The sequence below is a fragment of the Somniosus microcephalus genome, chromosome 6 (assembly GCF_052327205.1).
Source record: "Somniosus microcephalus isolate GS21.2 chromosome 6, FLI_Smic_1.0, whole genome shotgun sequence".
Lineage (NCBI taxonomy): Eukaryota > Metazoa > Chordata > Chondrichthyes > Squaliformes > Somniosidae > Somniosus > Somniosus microcephalus.
Window position 1 is genome coordinate 84317607 of NC_140992.1, and position 22297 is coordinate 84339903.

The 22297-nt window shown below is 43.1% G+C and overlaps 1 protein-coding gene across 1 annotated transcript in view; it reads left to right on the forward strand.

The window, feature by feature from the left end:
• wdfy1 (WD repeat and FYVE domain containing 1) overlaps positions 1-15288 on the forward strand; it is a 68806-nt gene extending 53518 nt beyond the window's left edge. The window contains exons 10-12 of the mRNA XM_085990469.1: positions 4978-5108; positions 7391-7499; positions 12632-15288. Coding sequence (XP_085846595.1) covers positions 4978-5108; positions 7391-7499; positions 12632-12691 — 300 coding nt within the window. The 3' untranslated portion in view covers positions 12692-15288. The remainder of the gene's footprint in view (positions 1-4977; positions 5109-7390; positions 7500-12631) is intronic.
• Positions 15289-22297: the final 7009 nt, after the last annotated feature.

Below are 22297 nucleotides of genomic sequence, written 5' to 3' on the forward strand. Positions count from 1 at the left end.
TTCTGGCAGCCAGAACCCTAGGAATGGGAGAACCAATAGGTGACAACAATGAAGAGGTTGAGGATGAGTGCCTCAGGTCTAGGGGGCACCACTAGTCAGCCCAGTCCAAACAATATATGACACCAAGGGAACAAAAACTGAGACAATAGCTGAAAACACCTATTGTGAAGTTGTAAGAATCGAGCCCAAAAGTGATCGAAAACACCCGGTGGAAATTACCATCCACTACCCTGCCGATGGCTTATTCTGCCACATATGCAACAAAGTCTATCAGGCTGTTGGTCTTTTCAGATCGCACCTGGAGAAGAAACACCAAATTAAGACTCTGACGACCAGATGCAACAAAACCAGTGAATATCACACGATCGCCTGCCATTACGCCAAATGCAAGGGCAGAGGGCTGCCCAAACCAGAAGGCGTTTTCCCTTGCGAGATGTGTGACTATAAATACGCAACTTACTCGGCCAGCATAAGAAGCACCGACATGCCGCACTGAGGAATGAGAAAAGAATAACGGCACTAATTCCCCAGAAAAAATCCGGCAGGAAATCAATTTGGTCAGAAGAGGAAACAACCCTCCTATTGGAACTAGAACAAAAGTTCCAAGGTTGCTGGGACAGTGACAAGAGAAATGGCGACCTACTGAAATCTAAGACTAACAAACTGATTTCAGATAGATATCTTCTCCTCCACAAAGTTGCAGCAAGAGCAGAAACAGTGGCCCCAAACACCCCCACGACGGTTGGTAACGATTCAGGGCCCTCCGACTTGGAGAAGTTGGCAGACTCTGACCAACCACAAAACTCATGTCAAACCCGGGCAATAATCCAAAACACAGATCTTGACGACCAGCTAACACAGGCTGAAGAACTACCCTGTTACAGGGAAGATCCTGAAAGCAGACTCCTCAGCATCGGTTTAATTGAATGCATTGTGGAGATGATGCTAGAGAACATCAACGCCAAACCTTGCAAGACCATGAGGAAGAAGGCAGGTAATGAGAACAAGTGCGGAGTCAGAACAGCTCTTAACTCCAGCAACCAAAAGGGCAGCCTACAAAATGATAGCCGTTATATCAGAAAGACCGGAGAAGATTGGCACGCCAAATCATGGGTGCACCAGCTGCTGTAAAATGTCCTCTAGCCAAAGAGGAGTTGGAAAAATGCTTTTCAATAAAGCTCAGTAAATGAAACAACAAAGCAAATATAAATAAATCCGCTGACTACACTGGTCTCAAAGCAAGCTGATGATGGTGATACAGTGGTCAAAACAGCAGTTTAAAGATATAAAGAAAATGAGTGTAGCCGGGCCGGACAGCATGAAGTTAAGTGAAGTTCTAAACATAATGGGAGATAATGAGACCCTACTCCCGAGGCTCCTCACGCTATGGCTCAAATCAGTCACCATCCCAGAAATGAAACATCGAACAGACCTGATTACAAAAACTGAGGAGGCTCCTGAAAAACATTGACAATTGGCGGCAGATAACAATCGGGCCTATGTTGCTACGCCTCTTCACCAAGATCATAGTGAAGAGGCTAACCAAGGCCGTGGAACTCAAACCAGAAGGGCTTCATAGCCGTTACCCCCAGATGCAATGAGAACATTGTCATCCTACAAAACATCATGAGGGGGGTGCAAAAAGCAACAGAAAAGAGCTGGCAATAGTCTTCATGGACCTAGCCAAAGCCTTTGACTCAGTCAGGCACAAAATGCTATCAAAGGCTCTGAAAAGGATGGGCTTGCCCAAAGGGTTCATTCACCTCGTCGAGAACCTATAGAGGGTGACCGATTCAAACTGGATTCAATTCACATAAGGCAGCTCTCAATCACCACTACCCTTCAATATAACAATGAAGCCCTTTATATGCTCGCTAGAACAAGCAAATATGGGCATAGTGGTGAAACTAAATAATGGGTCCATCAACAGTGCATGGCTTGCTTTTGCGGTCGACATTGCGATCCTGAGCAACTCCTATGCCAGAATGAACCAGAACCTTAAAATTGTAGTCATTCTGTAAAAACATAGGCTTAAGGTTAATAACAAAATGGCAAACTTCCACTTCACAAGCAAGAGGAAGACCTTATACAGTAGCAAAATACTGCGGATGCTGGAAATCTGAAATTACAACAGAAATATCAGCAGGTCAGGCAACATCTCCAACTTTTTCCAGTTCTGACGAAGGGTCACAGTCCTGAAACGTTAAATCTGTTTCTCTCTCCACGGATGCTGCCTGACCTGCTGAGTGTTTCCAGCATTTTCTGTTGTTATTTAAGAGGATGACCTTCCTGTCCAACCATAAAGACAACTAGTTGATAAACTGGAGTCCCATGAGCTACATCCACCCCCTCCACCCCTGGGAGACGGAAAAGTACCTGGGTTCCTGGGTAGACCCATGGGCAGGAGTCACAGAGAACCAATGGTCAACAAAGCTCAGTTGAGGGATCAAGAGCCTCAGAGATTGAACTGAAACCTACCCAAAAGTTCAAGATCTTAAAAACCCACATAATCCCAAGGATTTATTACCACCTGATCCTGACTGAAGCTTCACTGAATACATGTGCAGAATTAGACAGGTTAATCAAAAAGTAGGTAAAGGAGATACTCCACCTTCCCAACGACATCACTGATGGAATACTTTAAGCAAAGAACAAAGATGGGAACTTGGCCTACCAAAATTGGAGATTCAAATCACTTTTGCGATCATCTTGAATCCCTTCAGATCTCCAATGATGCAGTCATCGAGGCATCAGTCCAATACTGTAGGGAAAACAATATCGCTAACCTTGAAAGATTTAGGAACATGAAAGCTCTCCAGGAGGTCGAAGAATTCCTAAAAACCAAGCAAAGCCACCCAACTGAAAGCAGTGAAAGATTGCCACCCATCCCGGAGGAGGAACTCGATATGCAAGCAGAACATGCCAGTCCACCCAGTGAGAGTGAAACTTGGGAATAGGTATGTGGAATGAAGGTTATGGGAGTTCATAAGGTGGGCGAATCTCTCAATGTCAAGGCTCTGGCATCAAATATTACCAAAATGACAGAACGTCCAACTCGTGGACAAACACACATCACAGAATGAAACAGTCCCAGTTCATAAAGGAACTGCTACTAAGGTGCAACGTATACCCTACCTATGCACCCTTGCCTACGGCTGAACAAACGTGATAAAAACACGCAGGAGATGCAAATTGGCAAATGAGTCACTTGCACATATGTCAGGAAGTTGCCTATCGGTCAAAAGTACACCTATCAAGCACCATATTAGGATCCTGGAGAAACTGGACAACATTCAGACTTGGGCTGACAAGTGGCAAGTAACATTCGCACCACACAAGTGCCAGGCAATGACCATCTCCCCTTGACATTCAATGGTATTACCATCGCTGAATCCCCCACCATCAACATCCTGGGGGTTACCATTGATCAGAAACTGAACTGGACCAGCCATATAAATACTGTGGCTACAAGAGCAGGCCAGAGGCTGGGAATTCTGCGGCGAGTGTCTCACCTCCTGACTCCCCAAAGCCTTTCCACCATCTACAAGGCACAAGTCAGGAGTGTGATGGAATACTCTCCACTTGCCTGGATGAGTGCAGCTCCAACAACACTCAAGAAGCTCAACACCATTCAGGATAAAGCAGCCCGCTTGATTGGCACTCCATCTACCACCTTCAACATTCACTCCCTCCACCACCGGCGCACTGTGGCTGCAGTGTGTACCATCTACAAGATGCACTGCAGCAACTCACCAAAGCTCCTTCAACAGCACCTTCCAAACCCGCGACCTCTACCACTTAGAAGGACAAGGGCAGCAGACGCATGGGAACATCACCACCTACAAGTTCCCCTCCAAGCCACACACCATCCTGACTTGGACCTGTATCGCTGTTCCTTCACTGTCGCTGGGCCAAAATCCTGGAACTCACTTCCTAACAGCATTGTGGGTGTACCTACACCATATGGACTGCAGCGGTTCAAGAAGGCGGCTCACCACCATCTTCTCAAGGGCAATTGGGGATGGGCACTAAATGCAGGCCTAGCCAGCCAGCGACGCCCACATCCCATCAATGAATTAAAAAAAACTAAAAGAACACGTGTCCAAGTACGGATGGATCACTTACCAAGAGCCCAGGATCAAAACACCAGACACAACACTGTGGACATAATTTTCAAGAAAGGGCAAGATGTGGCAGTTGTAGATGTCATGGTCAGGTATGAAGACAACAACATGGTGCTTGAGAAGGCATGGGTTAAGAACTGCGAAAAACACAAGCACCTCACTCCTCAAATTAACGAACTGACCGATGGCACCACAGTCAAATTTTGTAATAGGAGCAAGAGGGAAATGGCTAGAAAATAATAACACCCTCCAAGATTTTTTTAAGAATCGAAAGGTACAAGGCCTTTTTCGAAAAAAAAATATCCAGATTAACAATCTCATTCACCCTGGAAACCCTACAAATCTTCAATGACCTATAACCTCTGGTGTAATGTCTGTAGCACTGGTTAGAGCCAAATATCTACACTAACCGAGTCACCAACCACAACCACATCAGGTCTCAAATGGCCAGTCTAAGCCTTTACTCCATGTAGATGACTTTTGCTTTGGGTGAACCCACAGGCTGTAATGGCAACAAATTTACATGGTGCTGTTTTAAAAATAATAATAATTTTGCAGCAGTAAGTTTGTAAAATTTAGTCTAAAAACCATAAGATTGCTGTTCATTTTTTAAAAATATTGATACAAATCAATTCAATGAAGCTGGATATTAATTTTTGCTTTTTTTCTGAGCGATAATTCAATAGAAACTTGATCTGAATCTGAAGAGCTGTCATAAGTCTGGTGATTGACTCGGGGAATCTATTAGAAAATCTGCCACTATTTGAAGAATGTTTCTACTCTGTATAGGAGGTAGAGTGGAGATTTATTTTTAACATTTTCTTCAAACTTTTTTTATTACACTTGTATTTAGCATCACTGCAGAAAGTGCGGCAAAGCTGTATGTGGGAAATGCAGCACTAAGCGTTCTACCTACCCTGTGATGGGCTTTGAGTTCCAGGTACGAGTCTGTGATGACTGCTTCGACACAGCCAAGGATGAAGAGTGAGTACTGTTCATTTCAACTTCTGTCTGGTGTTCAGACTCCAACTTTTATTTTTTTTGCTTTAGGAATGTTCTTCAAAACAATCTGGGCTTTAGAGGAAGTACAATGTGTAAAATAAATAACGAGTAATTGCAGTACAACAAATAATTTATAAGACATTAACAGTTCTGTGTGAATCGTTCCCTACCTAGTAGTTATGGTTTGAGTCCCTGCTGCTTGTCCATGGATCATAATGGATTAATTTTGTTGGTTTTAGTTAGGATCATTGAATTCAGTATTTCCTAAATGCAGGGAGAGAGACTCCATGCTGTAGGCTATTTTCAGGGGAAGAAGGGAAAATTAATTTGAGTGAAATACTATCTCCATGTTAAATGTGGCTTTTTTCTGAATCAGAAACCTTCAACGTTAAAAATATTTTCCCCAAATCCCTCACTCTTCATTTTGTAATGAAGTGCATTTGTTAGCAGAATCCTATTTCCTAAGGACTGAAATTTATTCTTAAGTGCAGGAACGCTTTTCTATTGGAGATTGGATGGTGTGGCACATTAGTGCCAACGTGTACAACAACTAAATCCAAGGTCTGAGTTTGCAGCTGTGCTCCCCCATGGGGGAAGGTGATGCTCTTAACTGTGCTGTCATTTTGGAAGGGAAGGAAAGAGGGACTAGATGGTTAGATTACCCTGGCCTGACCGTGTGTATTTGCAAGGAGTAGGTATGTGTGATATTGGGGCCAGGTCACTTGGCTAGAGATGAAGGTGGTGTGCCTGAGTGGGGGGAATAGTGAAGAAAGGAAACTATTGAAAATTATAAGAAAAATGAAGACTAGAGATTTTGATTTCCTCAGGCTTGAATGATCCACTATCTTAGTCTCTCTGTAGGGTGCAGATGTGAAATTTTCACCAAAACCAAGTTTATTTTTCCATAGTTCAGTGGTCCAGATGCCTAAACATGATATCCCATGGGCAGAATTGTTTGTTGAGTTCACCTGGTTCTTTTAAAAATAGTTTTGGAGCCAAGCCATAAGGAGTGTTTTGAATAAAGTTCAAGGAGAGTGGTGGTGTTGGAGGCCAGCTTGCAAATTGTTAGCCAGAATGGCAAAGTTGTGTATATTGCCATATACCTCTGGTATTAACACTTGAATACAGTCAGCCAGTGGCTCAGTTAGTAGCACTCTCACCTCTGAGTCAGAAAGTTGTGGGTTCAAGTCCCATTCCAGAGACTTGAGCACAAAAATCTAGGCTGCCACTCCAATGCAGTACTGAGGGAGTGCTGCACTGTCGGAGGTGCCGTCCTTTGGATAACAATCAAGGCCCTGTTTGCGCTCTCAAGTGCATGTAAAAAATCCCATGGCACTATTTTGAAGACGAGCAGGAGAGTTATCCCCGGTGTCCTGGCCAATATTTATCCCTCAATCAACATCACTAAAAACAGATTATCTGGTCATTATCACATTGCTGTGTGTGGGAGCTTGCTGTGCGCAAACTGGCTGCTGTGTTTCCTACATTACAACAGTGACTACACTTCAAAAAGTACTTAATTGGCTGTAAAGCGCTTTGGGACGTCCAGTGGTCACGAAAGGCGCTATATAAATGCAAGTCTTAAATGTAAAACCTGCGGAATGCAGATAGGATACCATTTTGATTGTTGGTAATGCTTGAAATTCGGCTGTCAAAGAATAATTTCTTACCTGGGGTCACAAAATAAAGGATTAATTAGATCAAGGCTGATCTGTATCATAAATCCATTTACCCGCCTTGGTTCCATATCCCTTAATAAATTTAGTTTTGAAATTTTCAATTGACCCAGCCTCAACAGCTTTTTGGGGGAGAGTGTTCCAGATTTCCACTACCCTTTGCGTGATGAAGTGCTTCCCGACTTCACCCTTGAATGGCCTGGCTCTAATTTTAAGATTGCGTCCCCTTGTGCTCGACTCCCCCACCAGAGGAAATCGTTTCTCTCTATCTACCCTAAGAAATGTGGTCAGATGAAAGTGCCTCAGTATCTGGACCAATATATGCTATTCCACTTCAGAGCAAATTCTGTTGAGCTCTGTGGCAATTTTGGTGGCATTTGTTAATTTGGCTATTGGTAAGGCAAATTAATTTGCCTTTTAAAGGGGCATTTAAGACAAATGATTCAAGTGCAATTTATTATCTGCAAATGTTAGTGGAAATTTGACACAATGGCGAAGATTTTATTGTCAAGTGAATGTTTTATTGATGCTGACATTGAAGGATGCTTGTTACAATATTTATTATTATTACAATATTTATTATTACAGTCGAACATCTTTGGCAACATTTCATGAAGGCAAACATAATATTGCAGATATGAATCTGGACAACACAAGAGGACTGATGGTAACCTGTGGAAGTGATCGCATTGTGAAGGTACTTTTCCTTCTAAATATCAGGTGCATGCTGTATTTGACGTCTTCATTTCCTCAAGACTGAGGGAATCCGATTAATACAATGAATGTTCTGTGCATTATTGTAAAGTAAGATGGGGATAAGAATGTTGTATTCAGTGTCCTGTGTGAAGATGTGAAACATGCAAATATAATGGGCCAGATTTTACTGCAGTAGGGCTTCTAATGGCATCTGTCATTAGCTAGACTTCCTCTTGCATTCATCAGGCCAAAAAAAGTTGCCTACTATGTAGCTGGAAGTGTGAGCTAGTAATGGCATCTGGGACCGGAGTAATCAGGGCAACTAATGGGGTATCTCCTTAACCAATGAGATTTAAGGATTGGGAAATAAACAATGGAAAGACAGAGAAATAAATTTAAAAAATAATGCATAATTTGCAAAAAACATATATTCCTCTAGGGCATAAAAACCCAAAAGGAAAAGTGATCCAACCATGGCTAACAAAAGAAATTAAAGCTAGTATTAAGTCAAAGGAGGAAGCTTATAAAGTTGCCAGAAAAAGCGGTCAGCCTGAGGATTGGGATCTTTTTAGAAATCAGCAAAGGGGGACCAAGAAATTGATAAAGGGAAAATGGAATATGAGCACAAACTAGCAAAAAATATAAAAACGGATTGTAAAAGTTTCTATAGGTATGTGAAAAGGAAAAGACTGGCGAAGGTAAATGTAGGTCCTTTACAGTCAGAGAAGGGAGAATTTATAATGGGGAATGAGGAATTGGCAGAGAAATTAAATAAATACCGTTTCTGTCTTCATGAAGACATACAAAACCTCCCAGAAATACGAGAAAACCAAGGGTGTGGCGAGAATGAGGAACTTAAGGAAATTATTATTAGTAAAAAAAACAGTACTAGCAAAATTAATGGGACTAAAAGTCTATAAATCCCAAGGACCAGATGACCTACATCCTAGGGTTTTGAAAAATGTGGTCATTGGGATAGTGGATGCATTGGTTGTCATCTTCCAAAACTCTATAGATTCTGGAACGGTTCCTGCAGATTGGAGGATAGCAAATGTAACCCCGCTTTTTAAGAAAGGAGGGGGAGAGAAAATGGGGAACTACAGACCTGTTAGCCTCACATCAGTAGTTGGGAAAATGCTGGAATCTATTATAAAGGATACAATAACTGGGCACTTAGAAACTAATAGTAAGATTGGACAGAGTTAACATGGATTTAGGAAAGGGAAATCCTGTTTAACAAACCTATTGGAGTTCTTTGAGGATGTAACTAGTGGAGTAGACAAAGGAGAACCGGTAGGTGTAGTGTATTTGGACTTTCAGAAAGCCTTCAATAAGAGGTTGGTGAACAAAATTAGGGCACATGGAATTGGGGGTAATATACTAGCATGGATTGAGAATTGGTTAACAGACAGAAAACAAAGAGTAGGGATAAACGGGTCTTTTTCAGGATGGCAAGCTGTGACCAGTGGGGTACCGCAAGGATCGGTGCTTGGGCCCCAGCTATTCACAATCTATATCAATGATTTGGATGAGGGGACTAAATGTAACATTTCCAAATTTGCTGATGACACAAAACTAGGTGGCAGTGTCAGTTGTGAAGAGGATGTGAAGAGGCTTCAGGGGAATCTCGACAGGCTCAGTGAGTGGGCGAGAACATGGCAGATTTGATATATTGTGGATAAATGTGAAGTTGTCCACTTTGGTAGAAAAAACAGAAAGGCAGAGTATTTCCAAAATGGTGAAAGCGGAATGCAGATGCTCAAAGGGACCTGGGTGTCCTTGTACATGAGTCACTGAAAGTGAATGTACAGTTGCAGCAAGCCATTAGGAAGTCAAATGGTATGCTGGCCTTCATTACAAGAGGATTTGAGTACAGGAGTAAAGAAGTCTTACTCCAATTATATAGGGCCTTGGTGAGACCACACCTGGAGTACTGTGTACAGTTTTGGCCCCCTTACCTAAGGAAGGATATACTTGCCATAGAGGGAGTGCAACGAATGTTCACAAGATTGATTCCTAGGATGGCGGGACTGTCGTATGAGAAGAGATTGAGTAAACTAGGCCTGTATTCTCTTGAATTCAGAAGAATGAGAGGTGATCTCATTGAAGCATACAAAATTATTACAGGGCTTGATGGGGTGGATGCTGGAAGAATGTTTCCCTTGGTTAGGGAGTCTAGAACCAGGGGCCACAGCCTCAGGTTAAAGGGTAGGCCATTCAGGACTGAGATGAGAAGAAATTTCTTCACTAAGAGGGTGGTGAATCTTTGGAATTCTCTACCCCAGAGGGCTGTGGAGGCTCAGTCATTGGGTATATTCAAAACAGAAGTCGATAGATTTCTGACTAGTAAGGGCATCAACGATATGGCGATAGGGCTGGTGAATGGAGTTGAGGCAGAAGATCAGCCATGATCTCATTGAATGGCGGAGCAGGCTCGAAGGGCTGAATGGCCTACTCCTGCTCCTATTTCTTATGTTATGTTCTTACTTGAAAGACTTGCATTTATATAGCACCTTTCACAACCACCGGACGTCTCAAAGCGCTTTACAGCCAATTAAATACTTTTGAAGTGGAGTCACTGTTGTAATGTGGGAAATGCAGCAGCCAAGTTGCACACAGCAAGCTCCCACTAAAAAGCAATGTGATAATGACCAGATAATCTGTTTTGGTTATATTGGCTGAGGGAGAAATATTGGCCAGGACACCAGGGATAACTCCCCTACTCTTCTTCGAAATAGTGCCATGGGATCTTTTACGTCCACCTGAGAGAGTAGACGGGGCCTCGGTTTAACCTCTCATCCGAAAGACGACACCTCTGACAGTGCAGCACTCCCTCAACACTGCACTGGAGTGTCAGCCTAGCTTTATGTGCTCAAGTCCCTGGAGTGGGACTTGAACCCACAACCTCCTGACACAGGCGAGTGTGCTACCCACTGAGCCACAGCTAAAGGTGTAAATTCAATGTCAGATCTGGTACAGAAAGGGAAGGAAAGAGATAGGATTAAGAGAGAGGAAAAAGAGACAGAAAGGAAAAGTAAGAATTTTAAAAAATGTTTACATTTTTTAAATCTCCTAAAACAATTCACAACCTGAAGGAATGAGACTCCACGCTTTTAATGGTTAATTTTTGGTGCAAGAGAGGTTGATTGCCAGTAATTAACATATCATATTGTTAAAAGGGCACTTGCACTACTATGTAGTTTGTACCTACCGCGCAAATACAGCAACTTCACAGCATTCAGTGCATGTCAATGGTGAGGTAGACAGCAAAATGCCCTTTTCGTGAAGCTAACGGCGGGGCGCAGCGACGTAACTCGGATAGTAAATTTTTGGATATTCACGTTTAACTGTGCATTTGCCCCTTGCCTGAAGTTGCTGTACCATTTACACATAAATAACGATGAGTGCCATTAGCCTCACTGTTATTTTGACAGCAAAACCTGGCTCTTTTTTTTTCCTTTCAGAAATTGAATGGAAGATTGTGAGGGGCTCATGGACATTGTGTAGGTTGTTTAACTCCAAATTATTAGAAGAAATATAAGGGCTGAAATCTGCTCCCAGTGAGTGTGCCACAGAAAATTATGGATTTTCTGCTCATTTAAAATTCATGGTTTCTCGCAAAGTGCTGCTTGCGAGCGTCACCCCTCGCTGAGAGCATGGAATCAGCTATATGGTTTGAATCACTAATGGGCAATTAGATTCTCTACCATGTAGAAATACTAATCAGCATCCAATGGTGATACATAGTTGTATGGAATGGTCACGTTTCAGGATTTCTTGACCATTTTCCCACAATGTATTCACTTTTTTTAAAAGGTATTGAGACAATAGTTGGTTAAAATGCCAATGAGGTTATTTCCCTAAAGTCTATAAACGATAAGCACTTCATCAGCCTGTCTCAGCAATTGATAATTTCACACCCATTCTGCTGGATGGTCCCTGGTCCCAGGCACTCAGAAAGCGTTGTCTGGTGTAGGCCCTCCTTTGGACACAGATGGAAAACAGCCCTGAAGGAAGGCCCATGACCAAGACCAATGCTTCAAGGCAACTGAATAAGTTTAATTCAATATTTATTACATTGGATTTTTAATGTTTTGGAATCAGGTTCCTTAATTCAGCTTGTTTTTCCATGAAAACTGAAATCCAGTGGTCTCGCTTATGACATACAAAATGATATAGTTGCAGTGGGACATGAACTTGTCATGACTTAAGATGCAGCTATACCCAATATTCCATCAGTTGAATTACAGGGGAAAAGCTAAAGTACTCAAATTACAGTTGTCAACTGTCCACTTTTTGCGTGGGTGGCTGGCCTTTTTGCCCACATCCCTGTTTATGCCACTTGTGTGGTATCTACTAAAATAGTAGTTCTGGCTTTAGCGAACTCTGGCAAATGGAGTGGTTTCTGGCATGTCAGGGATTGTGGGTAACATGAGCCCCAGTGTTTTCCATTTTAAAATGACAAACATTGACTGGCAGCCGGAGTTTTCATATCCTGTTAGACAGGGTTAGTCATATGGCCCAGATAGTGGATGTGCATGGCCGAGTGAGGAAGAGGAGCGAGCACAGCAAGCGATGGCTGCTGGGGATTGACTTATCGGCGCCTCTGGGGAAGGACACGGTTTGAGACTGGACAGGACAGTGAACATAGCAGACCCTGGTACATGGTGGCAGGACAGTCACTGTTCTATACTGTCCAATCCTGTCTGGTTCGCTCGGTCTTTCCTCGGAGGCTTTGATCACTTGTCCCTAGGCAGACTTCTCTGCCTAACTCTCCATTGATTAGCGGCACGCATCCACCATTGGGCCAAAAGGCCAAGCCTGCCTTGCATGGTTTGAGGATTCCTGCTGCTAGTTAGTCATTTTAAATTGGCGAACAACGGTGATTTATGCCACCCACGTGCCAGAAACCGGTCTATCTGCAAGAGTTGGCTGGAGCCAGGAAAGCTACTGTAATAAGACACCATGCAAGGGGGTGAATGGGAGATGAAAAAGCTAGCTGGCTGCTCAGAAAGTGAACATTTGGCAAGTATAATAATGTAACCTAAATCTCTGGGAGTTCAGTATTAATGAATGTAATAATCGCCTCTTTGCTAAACCGTTTTTCTTGTCTTTTCTTTGTCTTTCCTGCAGATCTGGGACATGACACCAGTTGTTGGCTGCAGTCTGGCAACAGGTTTTTCTTCCCGTTGACCTCTGACCTCCTATGACAATGCACCTTTCACCTACACAGCTCAGAACCAGTCCCGCCTACATGTTACCATGGAGACAGTGCTATTAAAGCTGAATAGAGAGTCTGGTGATAAACTTCTACTTTGCCTAAAGGACTGAATATTCACTTAGCAAATACAGTTTGTGTCCAATGCCATAAGCACAGCAAAAACACTGCAAATACCTTTTCTGACTAAAGAATTGTAAAATAGCACCGATATTACATAGATAGTATATTTATTCTGTGCATAACCTAACATGATTTAATAAATGTCTTTAACGAAGCAAAACTGCAAGATAATTTTTAGATACAAAAAGTGATTTATCCTGGTCATAATGCAATTTAGACATTGTAGATTATAGTGATTCTTGGTCTGTTTACAGTACGATGGTTTTCAGTGTTTGATTTAGTTGTACACTGCAAATTCCTATCGTATGCAGTTTGTGACCAGGCATGAATAAACAGGGGCACTTTATGGGGAACGTAAGCTGCATTTTTATAATGACACAGGAGATATTTGGGTTTACAAAAAACTTATGCCTATCAATCAATTTACTTCTCTTTTTCCAATGATGATGAGTCAGGAACAGTGTTTTTCTTTAACGCCTACACAATGAGTACACTTCCTTTTGCACTGGAGCACATGATCTGATCGAGGGATGAAAGAATCCTGGGTTTATAGTGATCATAGTCTTTTGAATGTGCTGTACAGTCATGTTCTTCAGCATTTTCATGAAACTTTTTGCAGAAAATATTTTGAAACTTCCAATCAGTTTGAGGTATTTAATTACAATGTGTCATGCTAAGATTAAAGAAGTAGTCAGCATTCATTTTATGCAGGTTATAATTCCAGTAAAAGCACATACATCTTTTACCTCAGGTGATGTTGTTAGAATTTCACAGAAACCCCACAGTGCAGATAGAGGCCATTTCGGCCCATCGAGCCTGCACCGACACATATCCCACCCGATCCCCGTAACCCCTACACCAACACATATCCCACCTTATCCCCGTAACCCCACGTATTTAATCCCCCTAACACTAAGGGTCAATTTATCATAGCCAAACAACCTAACCCGCACATCTTTGGATTGTGGGAGGAAACCGGAGCACCCGGAGGAAACCCACGCAAACACGAGAAGAATGTGCAAACTCCACACAGACAGTTACCCGAGGCCGGATTCGAACCCGGGTCCCTGGCGCTGTGAGGCAACAGTGCTAACCACTATGCCACCGTGCTGCCCTTTTGATGGTAATACCCGTGAGCAACTGCTTCGCGATTTCAGATGTTCGCTATGGTCGTCCTAGTTAATAGTCCCAGCTGTGCTGACTCCATGTGACCAACTTCTGCACTGAGCAATTTGCAGTAATGGAAGAATGGTGGAAAATATACCTCCTATGCTTGAGAATAACACAATGAATCATTTTAAAGTGTGCAGTTGAATGATACTATGCACTACAATATGTGCTTCGAATAGTCCTTCAGCCAAGAAGTTATTTCTCCGCTCCCATTTTTGCCCTAAATGTATTTATTTTTAAAAATTCAGTCAAACTTGTTTTCCAGAAGAATTTTCACCAGTTTAATTTTAGAAGCTCAAATGAGGTATTGACCTAAGAATGCTGTTGTATATTAGTGAATTCACACACGGGTGGTAGGGGATGGGAGCGGTAACATAATGCAGACCACTTCAATAATACTAAAGTGCACCTATGGATCTTCCCATGAAACTAAATGTGCACAGTTGTCCAAAATGAGCTTTAGTGTTGCCCTTCAATTGTTTAACATTCCCTCCATTTGGATAGTCAGCCTATACGTATGTTAATGTTTTGATCAATAGCTTTGACTTTTATTTTTAAATGCACTATACCAAGAGTTAAGTTTTTTTTAAATACACTATGTATTTTTTGAAGTGTCTCGTTTCAAATGGTGTGTTGGGAGATGGAAGGAAAACGGAAAATATGTTGCTTTATTAAATATTAAAATGAGAAACACGTTCATTTAGTCCTCAAAAAGTTCATGTTTATATTTATCAAATGTGTGGCGGTACTTAGGGGGTTAATGAAAGACTTTGGTCCAGAACACTTTCCCATCTCCTTCTTTCCCAACACCCAAAAACTTCTACTTTGCAGAGTAACTGAATACTTGAAATCTATCTTCCTGCTGAAGTATTGTCATATATCGTGTTGAAAATAAGTCTTATTGTCTGAAGCCTGGAAAATTGTATCTTGTGCAAAGAGTTTCTGTACTATGTTGAAAAATATAAATGAAACTGAATTGTTGAAAGCTGTACACAGACGGCATCGACTAACAGACTTTTTGCTGTTGAAGAACATCTATTCCAGTTCTGTTCTTAAGCAGTAATTTGAACAGTCTCTGGATCTCCCTTTACGTATTTGTATACATCATATAGAACAGTACCAAGCATTGCTTAATGGCTTGGTATTTCACATCGAAATCACCATTTACTTTCTGCTCATGCTGCTGAATTTCATGATTGTTTCTGCTCTGTTCATATGCTATACATCAAAATTGTAATTAACTTGCTGCCATAAAATAAACTCGCTTCCTAAACATGAATTTCTTGGGTATATTACTGCTCTGAGTGGAGTGGATGACACAAATTCATCACTGATTTTACTCTGAACATATGATTTGAATGTTCAAGTACGGAGTAATAAAACTATCCAATTCCCGTGCATATAAAACTGATCTTTTCAATATCCCTCAGTCTGAAATAGTTTCCTAACCTATAAAACTTTTAATTTGATAAAGGAGCTCTTTAAACTTCTTCTAGATTTAAAGGTCCAATCACATTCAAGAATTTTGCATAGTTGTAATATTAGTCCATAATGTTGCCTGCTTATTTCTTAAATGGATAATTGAACAGTAGTTCGACATTGCCTGACTGTTATCCATAAGCATAGTTAAGTGTTAGTTTTTACATAGCCCCAGTTTAAAATTATAAATTTTAGTACAGTGTAGGAATTGACTAATTCCTACGAATAACTGAGATCGACACCAGAGAACAATTAAACAGGTCTTTACTCAACGGAGATGCCACGAGAACTCGCTGGGCAGTCCCGTGGTTTGCGACGTGACGTCATCGCGTTTGCCACGGCCTGTACATGCAAACTCTATATACAAAACACAGTAATGCCTAACACACTGGTACAGGTTTAGGCTGGTGTTAGAACATCGTTAAAGAGAATTATATACAGTTAGCCAGAGTCATTCAGTGGTTCTGCCACATGCGCCCCCCCAGAATTCGCTTTAACGGACAAAGTCAAACGGTGAGGGGGTCTGACGAGCCTGTCAGAACGACTCCTGTACTCTCGAGGTGGAGGCTGCTGGGCGGCTGGAGGTCTGGCGGGTGGTCGAACTTGGTCTGCCATAACGACGATGGGTGGCTGACCCCATCTCGGCGGTGTAATGATATCAGCAAATAGTGATGATATTTGTCTGTGTTTGATTACTTATGCCTTACAGCATATTTGTCTGTGTTTTTGATTACTTGTGCCTGACCAGCAGAGGTCATGTGAGAGACAAGCAGTCCAGAGGGGGTTTTACTTTCAGTTTCATTCTAGATGCATCACAGCATAGTGTGTTCTGTAAAAAGCTGTAGAAAGTCTTGAACAAGACTTTAGATTAAACAACATTCTCTTTCAGAAATGAGTCTTTATTGAACCCAAAAAGAAATCAAAACATGATGTCAGAAGTGGCTGAAAGAGAAAAAATCTGAAGTTAGCAACTTGATGGGACAGTGAAAGCAGTTGTGGCAAGTAAGCGAAATCAGCTCTCCACATATTAGCAAGCCAGAAGAGAACATCGTTGCTTACCATTAGAGAATAGCTAACGAAGTGAAAAAATGGAAGGTTTACTCCCACCGGCGACGCTTCAATTGACAGGTAACGTGGCTGAAAATTGGAGAAGGTTCAAACAACGTTTAGAGTTGTATTTAGCGGCAATCTGAGCTGACGAGAAAAGTGATAAACAAAAATCGTCCGTGTTCTTGCATGTCGTGGGTGATGCAGTGCTGGAGGTATATAATAATTTCATATTTGCTGTTGATGGAGACGAAATGAAGCTAGATAAAATAATGGAACAGTTTGAGGCCTGCATACCTAAACGCAACGTGACCTTTGAGAGGCACAAATTTTTCACGTGTACAGAAAATCGGCGAGACTATTGATCAGTATGTGACTGAACTGAGAAACCGGAGCAAATTGTGTGAATTTGGGGGACTCACAGACTCGCTGATAAAAGACAGGCTGGTGTGTGGTATTCCAGATAATGGTCTAAGGGAAAGGCTGCAAAGAGAGCAAGATCTAGACCTGGGAAAAGCCATAGCACTGTGTAGGGCTACAGAGACTGTGAAGTTGCAGGCAAAGGAGCTGTTCAGTGACAGTAGCTGCAACGTGGATGCAGTGAGAAAGAACAGATACAAACCGTTTAACAAAGAGAGCGCCAATGTGCAAAAAGAGACGTGGCCAGCAAACGAAAATGAAAGGGACAATCGGAAGTCATGTAGTCGATGCGGTACACAGCATCCACCAAGAAAGTGTCCAGCATATGGTAAAACATGCAATAGATGCAACAAAAACAACCATTATGCCCGTTGCTGTAAGAACCAAGCGCAACAAAGCAAGGTCCATACAGTAGATGAAAGTGAGATAGAGGAATTCAATGTAGATGTGTCTGAAAACAAAAAAGAAAGAGACTGGATGTTGACACTAAAAGTGAATGACATACACATTCCATTTAAATTGGATACTGGAGCACAAGTTAATGGGATATCAGAGACCGATTTTAAGAGAATTAGACCCAGACCAAAGTTACATGGAATACAAGTGAAAGTGACCGGATACTCAGGTACTGATATACCAGTGAAAGGAAAATGCATTGTCAAAGTAACACACAAGGACAGAGAGCACACGTTAGCATTAATCGTGGTGCCAAAGGATGTGCAAGCCATACTAGGGTTAAAAGCCTGTGAGAGACTGAACCTGGTAAAGAGAGTCCTCGTTGTGGAAAGCGAAGGAGAGACAGTCTATGATGAACTCATGAAAGAGTACAAAGACCTATTTAAGGGTCTAGGCTGCATTCCAGGAGAACACACGATCAGAGTAGATAAAAGTATGACACCGGTCATACATCCATGCAGAAAAGTTCCGTTTGCTCTTCAAAAGCAACTGAAGGCAGAGTTGGACAGGATGGAAAGCCTGAACGTGATTCAGAAGATAGATGAGCCAACTGAGTGGGTGAGTTCCCTCGTCGTAGTGGACAAAAAGAATGGAAAGCTCAGAATTTGCCTGGATCCAAGAGATCTAAACAGAGCAATAAAGAGAGAGCACTTCAAGCTTCCTACACGTGAGGAAATCATGGCACAGTTTGCAAATGCAAAATATTTCAGCAAGTTAGATGCGTCCTCAGGATTTTGGCAGATGAAGCTAGACGAAGCAAGTTCAAGACTGTGCACGTTCAACACTCCATTTGGCAGATACAGATTCCTAAGGTTACCATTTGGCATTGCCTCAGCTCCTGAAGTGTATCACAAGACTATCCATATGATCTATGAGCACCTGGAGGGAGTTGATACATCAATGGATGACATCATAGTATGGGGAACCACGAGAACTGAGCATGACGAGAGACTGAAAAAAGTGCTGGAAGCAACAAGGAAAACAAACCTGAAGCTGAATAGAGAGAAATGCCAGCTCGGGGTGACAGAACTGACATTCGTGGGAGATATCCTTAGCAGTGAGGGCATCAGACCAGATCCCAGAAAGGTGTCCGCCATTGAGAATATGCCAAGGTCACAATGCAAAAAGGACGTGCAGCGGTTTAATGGAATGATCAACTACATGGGTAAATTCATATCCAACCTCTCAGGAAAAAATAGCGCCACTGAGAAGACTAACTGAAAAGAACATAGAATGGGAATGGAATCCTGAGCATGAGAAGTCATGGAGCGATCTAAAGAAACTGCTCACAGAGGAACCAGTTCTGAGGTTTTATGACCCAGCGAGACCCATCAAGATATCATCAGATGCATCACAGAGTGGGCTCGGTGCCATTCTTCTGCAACAATATGACTACTGGCAACCTATTGCATATGCATCGCGCTCAATGACAGACGCGGAGACGCAATATGCTCAAATAGAAAAGGAGCTGCTCAGCATCACATACGCCTGTGAAAGATTTCACCAGTTTGTGGCAGGACAAGCAATCAGTGTAGAGACTGACCATAAGCCCTTGATTGCATTGTTCCAAAAGCCACTGAATAGCTGTCCGCTTAGAATACAAAGAATGATGATCAGGCTGCAACGCTATACACTGAATGTTGCGTACACACCGGGTAAGCTGATGTATACAGCAGACACCGTTGTCCAGAGCTGTTGACCCAAGTGAGCCCGCAAACACCACAATGGATGAAAAAGTGAACGCCTACGTGGACATGATCACAAGTGCACTGCCCATAGCAGATGCAAAAATGGAGCTCATAAAGACTGAGACAAACAAAGATGAAACAATGAGACGACTGAGAAAAAGCATCTTGGATGGATGGCCCAACATGAAGCAAGACTGCTCACCTGATATAGCAGAGTACTGGAACTGCAGGACGGAACTATCAGTGGTCGAAGACATCATCTACAAAGGAAGTAAAATAGTTATCCCAAAGAGTCTGAGAAGAGAGATGCTAAAAAAGATCCATGGAGGACATCTGGGAATCGAAAAGTGTAAGAAAAGAGCACGAGAGGTGATGTACTGGCCACGAATCAACCAAGATGTGACAAATGAGGTGTCAAACTGCACAATATGCCTGAAATATCGAGCAAGCAATCTGGTAGAACCACTAAAGCCACACCCAGCACCAGACAGACCTTACCAGAAGGTAGGCGCTGACCTATTCGTATGTCAAGGGAAGGACTATCTTGTCGTCACAGACTATTACTCCCTGTATCCAAAGGTTTGTAGACTGTACACCACCACTGCAGAAGCTGTGATAAGAAGTATGAAAGCCATATTCTCCAGACATGGCGTGGCAAGCGAGGTCTTCACAGACAACGGACCCCAGTTTAACAATGCAAATTTCCGACACTTTGCCAAAGAGTGGGACTTTGTCCACACAACGTCAAGTCCTCACTATCCACAGTCCAATGGACTAGTGGAAAAATCGGTCCAGACAGTGAAAAGACTGATGTACAAGGCAAAAGACAGTGGAACTGACTTCTACCAAAGCATGCTTGTATACCGCACAACGCCGCTCGAGTGTGGTATGTCACCAGCCCAACTCCTGATGGGACGTCGGCTAAGGTCAAACCTACCCATCCCGGAGAACCTCCTGAAAACAAAAGAGGGGGAGAAAGTGAGGAAGTTCAAAGAGCAACAGAAAGAAAAGCAAAAGTACTACTATGACAGAGGAACACAAAACCTACCTGAACTCCACACTGGTGACCAAGTAAGGTTGAAAGACAAAACAAACACATGGACTCAGAAGGGAACTGTCCTGAGTGAAGTTCAACCAAGATCATACACCATTCAGACAGATGAGGGTGCTGTTCTGAGAAGAAATTGTCGAGATCTTCTCATGGGACCAGCCACAGCAGGTCAAGAGACTGATACTGGTGAACAACCTGCTCACACAGCTGAGAACCAATCATCTGAGGCAACAACTCAGATTCAAGGACAATCAATCAGAAAATCCTCAAGACACGTGAAGCCTCCTGAGAGACTCATTGAGCAAATTTAAGGACTATTGTTAAAGAAGGAAGTAATGTTATCTTATTCTTTCTTCAAGTACTAGTGTATTGACATATTTCACGTGAACACACAAAGCAAGGGTAAAAAAAAACCTTGATCATGATAATGATAATGTAAGTTCATTAAATGTTGTTAAAACAAAAGTATTTTACTTTTAACTAAGAAAGGGAGATGTAATGATATCAGCAAATAGTGATGATATTTGTCTGTGTTTGATTACTTATGCCTTACAGCATATTTGTCTGTGTTTTTGATTACTTGTGCCTGACCAGCAGAGGTCATGTGAGAGACAAGCAGTCCAGAGGGGGTTTTACTTTCAGTTTCATTCTAGATGCATCACAGCATAGTGTGTTCTGTAAAAAGCTGTAGAAAGTCTTGAACAAGACTTTAGATTAAACAACATTCTCTTTCAGAAATGAGTCTTTATTGAACCCAAAAAGAAATCAAAACAGGCGGTTGTGCTGTCTCGACGGGGCGGTCGAGGTCCAAATGTGCTGGCTTTAAGCGGTTGACCGAAATGTGGTCCGGCTTACCACTGACATCGACCGTGAAGATTTTGTCCCCTGCTTCCAACACGCGGAAGGGACTGGTATATGGGGCCTTGAGCGGATCCCTATGTGGGTCATGGCGAATAAAAACGTATTCCGCCTTGTGAAGCTCCATGGGAACGTGTGACCTCTGCAGCCCGTGGTGCGAAGTGGGTACCGGTGCGAAGTGGGTACCGGTGCGAAACATCTGGCCGCCTCTTGGTGACTAGCAAGCTGGGCAGACGCAGACCATTGCTCCGTCGATGTTGGTAGGAAGTCCCCTGGGACCCGCAGTGGCTGACCATACATCTCCGCTGATGATGAGTGAAGGTCTTCTTTGGGGGCCGTGCGAAGGCCCAACAGGACCCACGGTAGCTTGTCTGCCCATCCAGCGTCCTGGAGGCTGGCTCTCAGGGCGGCCTTCATTGACCAGTGGAAGCGTTCGCAGAGGCCGTTCGCCTGTGGGTGGTAGGCTGTGGTGCGGTGTAATTTGACACCGAGTCCTTGGGCCACTGCATTCCAGAGTTCGGAGGAAAACTGCGGTCCCCTGTCTGATGAAATATCGGCGGGTACTCCGAAACGGGCGATCCAGGAGGAAATGAACGCCCTGGCCACGTCCGCCGAAGTAGTGGATGACAGGGGGACCGCCTCTGGCCATCTGGTGGTGCGGTCAACCATGGTCAGGATGTGCGAAAAACCATGGGAGGGTGGGAGTGGTCCTACCAAGTCCACGTTGACATGGTCAAAACGTCGCTCTGGAACTGTGAAGGTAGCCAATGGAGCTTTGATGTGGCGCTGTACCTTGGCCTTCTGGCAGACCACGCAGGTGTTGGCCCAGTCGCGGACATCCTTATGCATGACATGCCATACAAATTTTGCCGACATCAGTTCCTGAGAGGCCTTCATTCCAGGGTGTGACAACCCATGTATGGCGTCGAACACTTTGCGGCACCAGACGACCGGCACAACAGGGCGAGGATCCTGTACTGAGACGTCACACAACAGCGTGGTACCTGCCGAATGGAACTTGACGTCGGCCAACTGGAGGCCAGTGATGGCCATTCGGTAAGCTTGGACTTCCGGGTCTGAGGCTTGGTCCGCTGCCATGAGGGCGTAGTCGATGCCCAAATGAACCGTATTGATGATCGCGTGGGAGAGGCAGTCTGCCACCAGGTTGTCCTTACCGGCCATGTGCCGAATATCCGTGGTGAATTCGGATATGTAGGTCAGTTGACGCTGCTGTCGGGCTGACCACGGTTCGGCGGTCTTGGACATTGCAAAGGTCAGTGGCTTATGGT